A 10,192-nucleotide genomic window follows, 5' to 3' on the forward strand; every position below is an offset into this window, starting at 1 on the left:
CCACACTGCAGCTCACACCGCACCGCAGCTCACACTGCACCGCAGCTTACACCGCACCACAGCTCATACCGCACCACAGCTCACACTCACTGCACCGCAGCTCACACTCACCGCACCACAGCTCATACCGCACCGCAGCTCATACAGCACTGCAGCTCACTCTCACTGCACCGCAGCTCACACGGCACTGCAGCTCACATTCACTGCATCACAGCTCACACACTGCACCACAGCTCACTCTCATGGCACCCCAGTTCACACTGCACCGCAGCTCACACGACACCGCAGCTCACCCTCACTGCACCACAGCTCACACAGCACCACAGCTCACTCACAGCACTGCAGTACACTCACTGCACCATAGCTCACACAGCACTGCAGCTCACTCTCACGACACTGCAACTGTCACTGCACCACAGCTAACACGGCACCACAGCTCACACTGCATTGCAGCTCACTCTCACTGCACTGCAGTTCACACAGCACCGCAGCTCATACTGCATTGCAGCTCACATGGCACTGCAGCTCACACTGACGGCACTGCAGCTCGCTCTCACAGCACCGTAGCACCATGGCTCACTCTCTGCACTGCTGCTCTCACGGCACCGCAGCTCACACTGCACTGCAGCTCACTCTCATGGCACCGCAGCTCACACTGCACTGCAGCTCACATGGCACTGCAGCTTACACTCACTGCACTGCAGCTCGCTCTCACTGCACCACAGTTCACACAGCATCGCAGCTCACTCTCACTGCACCACAGCTCACTCTCACCACGCCGCAGCTCACTCTCACTGCGAGGTGGACACCATTGGGTGTCCCAACATTAATGTGTCCCTTCTAGGGCCACTGGGCGTTTTCAGTTTTCAGTCCTCACTAACAGTGCTGGCTAGAGCCAGACTGTCACATCAGAGCCTGAGACAATAGGAAATTCTGTGATATTGGTCCTCCCTTTGAAATGTTGATATCTTGTTCAGTATGGATTTTTGCATTAATTTGTATCTTTGTAAATATTGCACTGAAATATCATTTGTCTTGATTACTGATTTGTTTTTTTGGTACCTCACCTGCTAGCGCCAATTTTGTGCCTGAGGCCAAGGCCTCCCCTTCCTGGCTGTCCTCCCGTTCAGGGGTTGCTCCCTCCTGCACGTTTCTCGGAGTGATCCTTTGGGGTCCCAGGATTTGCCCATATTCAGCTTCAACAGATGATGCCAGAGCGCTCTGCAAAGTGGCTGAGTCAGTTTACACTCCTGCCTGCAGCATTCGAGAGTTTTAGCTGCTATTTATTTATTTGGCTATTATGGTTCAGTATGAAAAGGTATTTCCTTAAGAACTAATCGTGTATTTCCCTGATGGTTAATAGAGCATTGTTTCATATTTTTATTGGCTATTCGAATATCTTCCTTTGTAAGTTGTTTGACTTTTGAGCATTTTTCTTGTGTGTTATCAATCACTGATCCATAGTGGTTCTGTGTCTATTCCAGATACAAGTCATTTGTCACGTGTCACAGATAACTTTTTTGCTCTGTGGAGTTCCACTTTTTAAACGTTTTTTCTTGATGAACAGAATGTCCTTATTTTAACAAAATCGAATTAGTCAAATTTTTGTCCTTTATGGTTTGGGCTTTTGGTATCCTGTTTTATGAAACCGTTACTTCCTCTGCGATGAGCATTCTGAGCAGACGCTACGCTCTTGGAGCTAGCAGCCTATGTGTTTCCCTTCACGTCTGGACCTGCATCTGCTCACAGTTCATGTCCCCCGTGAGTGCTTGGCTTACTGGTAGGGTTTGCACTGAGGACCATGTCCACGTGGCTGCCTCTGTTCCCTCATTTGCACCGAGGACTGTGTCCGCGTGGCTGCCTCTGTTCCCTCATTTGTCCCTTTGCTCACTCATTCCTTGCACCAGGACCACGCAGTTGTAATGACAAGCTCTACATGACAGTTTCTAATCTGGTAGACTAAGTCCCACAACTTCGTTTTTTTCCTGAGGTTGCCTCAGTTACTTTTGGTCCTTTGCATTTCCATGTGAATTTTACAATCAGTGTGTTAATTTCTGCAAAGAACCTGCTGGATTTTCATTGAGATTACAATTAATCTACAGACTGATTTGGGAGAAGTCACCACCTCTATAATATGGAGCCTTCTCCTCCCTCAACGTGGTTATAAATGGTATCGTTTAAAATTTCACTTTCTGATTTTTCTCTATTAACAGTGACGTAGAACCCTACCAAGATTGAGGTTTTTCAGAGGCTGAGGCAGGAGAATTGCTTGAACCCAGGGGTAGAGGTTGCAGTGAGCCAAGATTGTGCCACTGCACTCCAGCCTGGGCAACAGAGTGAGACTCTGTATTAAAAAAAAAAAAAAAGCTTTACTGGGATAGGAGGACAAGCCAGAATGATTCCCCTGCAGTAGAAAGCTTGGGCTAATTGACTTTCTTGGGGGTATTAAAGGGAACCCTTCTGCAAACTGAGCAGCCGTACAGGGGCGTAGACTGTCCCTACAGAGCCGCACAGAGGGGCAGAATGTGCCCTCGGCAGTGAACTGTACCCTCTTTAAGCAGCAAGCTCATTGTAAGTGGCAAATGGATTGTGCCACTGTCAGGACGGAGAGCAGCCATCTCAGAAGGTCTGGATGGCGAGAAAGGCGGCAGGTATGCTCAGGTTGATGGAAGCAGGAGTCCAGCTGGACTGGGCCCCACTGAGGTGCGACTCAGAGGCTCTCAGCCTCTCAGCCGGCCTTCCCATTTTCGGTCTGCTGCCCCTGTTTTTAGAACATGCCAAACTGCCCGGCACACAGGCTGACAACAGAGCAAAACTCCTGGCATCAGAATCACCCTGGGAGAGCGAGGTGTGTGGTTGTGGCCAGGCAACCCAGATACTCAGCCCAGCGGGACCTGTGAGCTCTCCATCCCGCTGAATGAGCTCCGCTCCCCTGCACACAGGGGCCAGCTCAGGAGCTCTTCATGGGGTAGAGGAAATCTCAGAGATTTGGCCCAAAACATCAGCCCTGTGAATCTTGGGTGGAGACACGGGCCGCTCTCGACATGTTTTCCGGAACATCATATAAAGTGCTGGCCACTCTTCCGCGGGCGGTTGCTCTAATTTGTCAGCCTCCCCTGGGCGTTAGGGAGCTGCACGGGCCTCACCGCACACCCGCCGGGCAAAGCTGTGCTTTTCCTTTCTTGTCAGTTTGAGGTGAAGAGTCAGGAATTTTCCTCTTTCTGCATGGAGTGGTGACTCCAGCAGTGAGGAAGATGTGAAAATCCATCAGGCAAAGCTAATGCGAAAGAAAGAAAGAAGAGGTGTAATTATCTGAATTCCCTGACTTCCATCCACAGACTCAAGCCTTCTCTAAGTCAGGAGAACGACGTTCTCACGGGATGTGGAGGAGGGGGTACCTAACGAGATTTTTTAAAACCGATTTATGAATCATTCGCACTTGAAAACAGGAAAGTCACTTTGGGGGCTCCATGCCAACTCCACAGGTCGCCCTCCAGTGGTGATTAAGTTTCTGTAAGCTGGCTGCACAGGAGCACGGATTCCTACGTGGTGAATGTTCTCGGCTGACTTTTGAAGCGGGGCCAGGGGACTCTGCCCGCCAGGCTCCTCTGTGGAGGCTGCCGAGAGCGCTCCTGGACTTGGGCTCACGGAGGCACCCTGCCCTGCTCCTGGCGTTCGCCTGTCCGCGTGTGTCCACATTCACTGGCACCCAGGGGCACAGCCGGCCCTGGCCAGATGAGCGGAGGGAGGGTTCCTCCCGACCTCCTCTCGCAGGGACACCCACCTCCAACTGCGGCCACCCACCTTCCCCCTGAGCAAAATCAAACAACATAGGGAAGAGAGGATAGTGGATGGGAGAGAGAGGCTGGCAGTTGGGTTGGTTTCTTTGTATTGTTTTTGTGTTTTGAATTCTTTGTGTCTGGGGCTCGGGGAAGGCAGAGCTCTGTGTTAAGTGGAAGTGACTCTCCGTGAAGGGAATCAGGCCAGACTGCTCCAGCCTGGCCGCTCAGTTCCCAGACCTTCCAACGGCAGCCTCCCCTGCGGCCTTCGCACTCTCCAGCCGCGGGCCCAGCAACCCTGCTGCCCACCTGCTCCACGGCACCAAGCGAATCCCCCTCCACTCTGTGCCTGCACGCACGTGGCTGGGCTAACCGGGAGCCCAGGCCCACCTGGCGTGGCCCACAGAGAGCTCGTGTCACCCCCTCGTGGGGCCCTGCTGCTGCCTGACGTTCTGACCCCACGCATTTTTTTGGTCTCCCTCACCTGCATGCCTCCCCTGTCCAGCTGCAACCGCTTCTCCCACCTCACTCCAGAGAGCACCCTCGTTTCCCATTTCGCTGAGGAAACAAGAAGCAGTCACACAAGCGCCTCTGCCAGGCCCTCCCGCCTTCCCCCAACTTCTCTGCATCTGGGCCCCCTTGCTTTGCCCTCGCCTGGTTCCCCTGGGGAGTGGCCCTGCTCTGCCAGCCCAGCCTGTGCATCCGTCCTGTCCCCCAGCCAGCCCGACGAAGCCCTCCGGCAGCCTCTCCCCACCCTCCGTGCCCCAGCTGGGTCTTTCTCACCAGCGTCCTGTGCCCATTACTCCACGTCTACAGAAAGCATTTCCTGACCCTACGTCCCTCTCCAGCCACTACCTGTCTCTCTTCTTCCCCTTTGCACCCGAAACCGAATTCACCCGTCTCAAACCCACTCTGGCTACGCTTTTGCCCAACTCCAGAGCGTTCTCACTGCTGATCCAGGGCCCAGTCAGCTCTCCTCCCCATCTCGCCTGGCCCAGGGCTGGTTTGTGGCTCTGCCCTGGACGTTGCTCCCTGGCGTCCAGACCTTTGAGCTCTGCTTTCCCTCCACGGCTGGGCTCTCACCGGCCCCTCTGCGGCTCCAGCTCGTCTCCTTGGTCTCCATAGCAGAGGCTCCGTCCTGGGTCCCTTTCCTTTCTCACTTAATTTAAATAAGATTCACACGCCATGACTCCCAAGCGTGTCCCCAGCCAGACCTGCCTGCTGATCCACACATTCGTGGGGTCCTGTGCCCCGGTGTCTTCACTCCCCTGTCCAGCCACTGCCGTGAGCACCACGTGTCCACGGCTGGTTCCCAGCACGCTCCTCTTGCAGCCGCAGCTCGGTGCCCCGGCCAAACCTTGGAGTCATCCTCAGCTGCTCCCTTCTCCTGCCTATCTCTGGTCCCTTTGCACACCCCGCAGACTCTCCCTCTGTGGCGTGCCCAGAGCGCCCACTTCTCAGATGCCCAGCATCCTCGCAGCCCTGCGGGGCGGGCCTTTCGTGAAGGTTTGGATGCTCGGCAGGTGGCAGGGGTGGGCAAGACCAGGCCGTCTGGGAACGTGGCCCTAACGAGCACCTTCTCTGCTTGCCCTGCAGCACAGCCCGTTCTTCGCCGAGCAGCTGACCGCTTTCCAGGTGTGGCTCACCATGGGCGTGGAGAACCGGAACCCACCGGAACAGCTGCCCATCGTCCTGCAGGTGAGTTTCTTCAGACCGGGCCAGACTGCCGAGGTCCCATAGGAAGGAAACCAGATGCCTGCACAGCCCCAGGAGTGCCTTCTCTCTCACTGGGCCCTGTGGGTCGGTGACATCCTAGCCCCTCTGCCCCGAAGATGATGGCACATGGGTCAGGTGGCATTTGGGTGAACGGATCACACAGATCCAATCAGGAGTCACTAGGCTGATCGTACATTCATTCTTTTTTTTTTTTGAGACGGAGTCTCACTCTGTCTCCCAGGCTGGAGTGCAGTGGCCAGATCTCAGCTCACTGCAAGCTCCGCCTCCCGGGTTCACGCCATTCTCCAGCCTCAGCCTCCCGAGTAGCTGGGACTACAGGCGCCCGCCACCTCGCCCGGCTAGTTTTTTTGTATTTTTTAGTAGAGACGGGGTTTCACCATGTTAGCCAGGATGGTCTCGATCTCCTGACCTCGTGATCCGCCCGTCTCGGCCTCCCAAAGTGCTGGGATTACAGGCTTGAGCCACTGCACCCGGCCCGTACATTCATTCTTAAAGGGTTTCCTCTAAAGCCATTGATTTCCCTCCTCCACCCTCAGTTAAGTGTCACTTTGGGACTGGGGAGTCGTCAGCCAGTCCACCGTCCCCCTCTCCCCTGGCTACCATTTCCACTTTCGGAGTTGCTGGGATTCTGCTACAGATGGGCTTTGCTTCAGAGCGGGCTCTCAACACCACTGCCTCCTCTTGGAAAGGACAGGAGCTGGCAGTGAATCCTGGGAGAGGAGGGAGGAGGCTCCCTGAGCAGATGCTGACTGGTGGGAGTGGGTGGAGCGGGCTTTGTAGCCCAGCCCCGTAGGTTATATCCTGAAGCTTACAGACCCAGAAGCCGGCAGCCCTTCCCTTACATGGGGCTGTCACGGCTGCTGTAACAAATAGGCTCTTCTGGGGCCCGCCCTTCAGATGCCAGCGCCCACAGGGCCTGTGTTGTGTCAGTGCCGTTCACATGCAGACCGTGACCGGTTTATGGGTTGGGAGGTCAGCGTGGTGGGTCCTGCTGGCTGGTTTTTGGTCACAGACAGGTTGGGAGGCCACGGAAATTGAAGAGTTCGTCACAGGTAGTGAAGTTAGAAAAATTCCACAGAACTTTTGTTTCAGTGAATGTGTGTTTGTGGGGAGGTATGTGGGCTGGGTCAGAGTCAAAGGAGTTTAAAATCCACTGGTCAGTGTAGATACCAAGGTCTAAGAACTCACGTTAAAAGCTGGAAAAGTGTTTTTGTGATTGGTGTGGTGCAGTTGGACTTTGGCGAGAAGCTGTGCGTGGCCGTGCACGGGGCTGCCCAGCAGCAGGCAGGGAATGAGCAGGCCCTGCCCTTTTTGGTTTAAAGCTGAGTGGTCCCCACACACAGGAAGAGCCCCACCTCCAGTAAGGTGCTGAGTTCTGACAGTTGGCAGAGTGGGGTCCTCGTCTTCCCAGAAAGCAGATTGGGTGGCGGTGCCTCTGTGGAGAGGGCTGTGAGTGGCACCCCCCACCTGCCCTGCTTCCTTCCAAAGCTCACACCTTCTGGTTAGGGCCGCTCACCACAGTGACGGACAGCACACCAATCTTCACTAGACCAGGTGTTCATCCCGCCTCTGAGAGATCATTTAGAAAACTGGGGCCAGTTTATCTCCATCACAGCCGTGGCCTCAGCAGCCTTCCCTTCCGCCGTCCAGTCTGTGCTGCCGCAGTGGCAGCCAGCGTCACAGGCGCGCTGTAGGACTGAGGCTTCGCCTCATTCAGGACTTTGCCCCAGGAATCTCAGCCAGCGAAAGAGAAGTTGGAAGAAGGAACAGTGCACGTGGATGTGCTGAAGACGTTACCGCCGGCCTGTCCTCGCTGGCATTGTCTCAGGAGGGCAGCAAAGAACGAGTGTGCCAGCCGGCTGCCCTGGTGTCATGGCCCCGGCTCCTCGGTAGGCCAAGGCTGGAGAGGATCACTTGAGCCCAGGAGTTCAAGACCAGCCTGGGCAACATAGGGAGACTCCATCTCTACGAAATAAAACAACATTGTACCACATTTCACAGTATGTATTTCAGCTGCCGTTGCTACATTATGACAACTGCTTTTTGGGCATTGTAAAAAGGATATAGACATTATTACTCTCCCTCCTGTATGTACCTAGATTCATTTAAGACTCCTGAGATTGTAGAGTGAGGTGTAAACAAATAAACTGGCTCATGTTCAAAACCAAGAACAGGCAGTGATAGCAGCAACACAAGCAAACAATTGACAGAAGCCTGCGTTTTCCCTTCCCGTGAGTGCAGGAAGGTGGCTGGCTGTGTGGGCCGTGGATGACCGGTGGTAGTCGCACCATGGGTTGCCCATGCTGGGCCCCACGGCTCCTGTTGGTCACCTGGGTCACCCAGATGTCCCTCAGAAGACACTGGCTCTCCTACTGACCTCCCTACTATTGGAACAGTGTGATGGAGTAAAGTCGGCCCTCTCCAAAGCAGGGCCCGATGCCAAGCACGTTTAATCCAGTTTTTTGGGGTCTGGCAAATAATCTTTTTGTAAATGGCCTTCTGTTGATTTCTTTCAATGTTCCCTTGGCCACCCACACTCGCTGAAGGAAAGAGAAGACCTGCTGGAGACAGCTTTCTGATGGTGACGTACGTGAAGACAGCCCCGGTCAGAGTGTGGGGCGTTTCCCGCGTGGTTTTCCAGCAAGTGTGAGCAACAGGTTCCTCCTCCTCCTGGAGGGTCTGTCTCCTGGCTGTGCCCAGCCAGGATCAATGGCCGGACCTACATTTAACGAGAAAGTAGGGAAAGATGAAGTGTAATGGGGTATCGCCCTCATTTGACGTATCCCCCGGGGCTGGCTTGTTTCTCATTAACTCGGCTCACTTCCCCGCTCTTTCTCTTAAGAGCCTTTATTTTTGCCGGAGTCTGGAACCCTGTAATCCTTAAGTTATTTTCTAGTGCCTTGGCAAGTCAGAAAACATTACTTAAGGGAAAGGGAATTTTCCTACACACTTCCTGGTTTTCCGAATCCCTGCCACTTCATCCCTGAGCCAGAGGCAGTGGCTGGTGACCCTCCAGGGTCACGCGCGGTGTCTCATCAGGCCCGGCTGAGTCACAGCCCTTCCTGTAAATGTGAGTGTGGAACAGGCCTTTCCTGCTTTCCAGCCTCAGTATCCTCTCTGCCTTTTAAAAATAGAAATCAACAGAGGAACAAGAAGAAAGATACAATGTTTTTAAAAACTGCTGTTTTGCCCACTCCCTTGATTGATGGTGTCTGTTGGATGCCATCTCACGAGGAGCTCTGGACTCTCATGGCCTGTGGGGTGCGTCTGCCCTCTGTCTGCAGTGGCTCGCCTGGAACTCATTGCTTTGTGCACCCCCACAGGTGGCTCAGGAAGCCCAGGCAGGGGAATGGAGAGCACCTAGGTTACGGAAGAGAGGAGAGAAAGTGACTTTTCTTCTTTCTTTTTCAGGAAAAAGGTGACGGTGATATTTACGTGTTCATTATTTGCTTGATCCTTTTTCTGTTAAATAGATCCAGGGGGTACGGGTGCAGGTTTCTTGTATGCGCGCACCGCGTAGTGGTGAAGTCTAGGCTTTGTGTGAACCTGCTACCCACGTCGTGGACAGTGTACCCCATAGGTAATTTCTCAGCCCCTCACACCCTTTGGAGTCTCCAGTGCCTGTTATTCCACCTGTGTGTCCCTGTGGGCCCATGGTTTAGCTCCCACTCACTTCTGCGTGAGAACATGCAGCATTGGTTTTCTGTTTCTGAGTTCTTCCACTGTATTGCCTGTAATCCCAACGCTTTGGGAGGCTGAAGTGGGAGGACTGCTTGAGCCAGAAGTTCAAGACCTGCATGGGCAATGTAGTGAGACCCCCATCTCTATAAAAAATACAAAAATTAGCCAGGCATGATGGCACCTACCTATGGTCCTAGCTACTCAGGGGTGAAGTGGGAGGATCAGTCGAGCCCAGGAGGTTGAGGCCGCAGTGGGTCATGATCTGGCGTCTGTACTCTAGCCTGGGCAACGGAGCAAGACCCTATCTCAAAAATAAATAAATAAAACATTTTAAAAGTAGGAACATTTTGATGATAATTTAAATATCTATCAGTGGGGAAGTTGTTTAAAAGAATTGTGTACGTTTGTGTCACAGAAGTACTGTGCTAGCATTGGGAATGATATGGTCAGTACATACCTAGTGATATGAACAATGTGCACGGTGCATTATCTAGTTAAAGGAGCTGAGAGATATAATCACATATGATCTAACCCAGAATCAGTAAGAGAAGTGTGGACATAGAGAACAGTGTCTGTGTTCATATACCAAAATGTCACCAGCGAGTTCGCTTTTTAAATGCACTTAAAACATGTTTGTTCTAATATTTTCTACATTGAGCGTGTTTTATCTGTGTAATAAAGGAATAAAGCATGTGTTCTGCACCTGTCTAAAAGCATGAACTTGTAAGGAAAGGAGCACCAGCTCTAGGTAACTGTGACTGAAGCAGCAGACAGATCTGAACTGTGGTCAGACCGCTCCAAAGCTGGCAGCTCGTGCAGCCGCGTTTCAGGGCTGCACACCAGTATGGTTTGCAGTGATACCATTTTCTTCTTGTTCTTCCAGGTGCTGTTAAGCCAAGTGCACCGGCTGAGAGCATTGGACTTGCTTGGAAGATTTTTGGACCTGGGTCCCTGGGCAGTGAGCCTGGTGCGTGCCTTCCTCATTAACCTGGGGG

General features: G+C 53.2%; 1 protein-coding gene across 3 annotated transcripts in view; it reads left to right on the forward strand.

Moving 5' to 3' along the window:
- Nucleotides 1–10,192, forward strand: part of RPTOR (regulatory associated protein of MTOR complex 1) — a 399,056-nt gene that overhangs the window by 284,950 nt on the left and 103,914 nt on the right. For all 3 annotated transcript variants that reach the window (XM_026455870.1, XM_026455869.2, XM_026455871.1), the window contains 2 exons: nucleotides 5,376–5,477; nucleotides 10,081–10,164. In XM_026455870.1, the coding sequence (XP_026311655.1) occupies nucleotides 5,376–5,477; nucleotides 10,081–10,164 (186 nt within the window). The remainder of the gene's footprint in view (nucleotides 1–5,375; nucleotides 5,478–10,080; nucleotides 10,165–10,192) is intronic.

The sequence above is a fragment of the Piliocolobus tephrosceles genome, chromosome 16 (assembly GCF_002776525.5).
Source record: "Piliocolobus tephrosceles isolate RC106 chromosome 16, ASM277652v3, whole genome shotgun sequence".
NCBI classification, from domain to species: Eukaryota; Metazoa; Chordata; class Mammalia; order Primates; family Cercopithecidae; genus Piliocolobus; species Piliocolobus tephrosceles.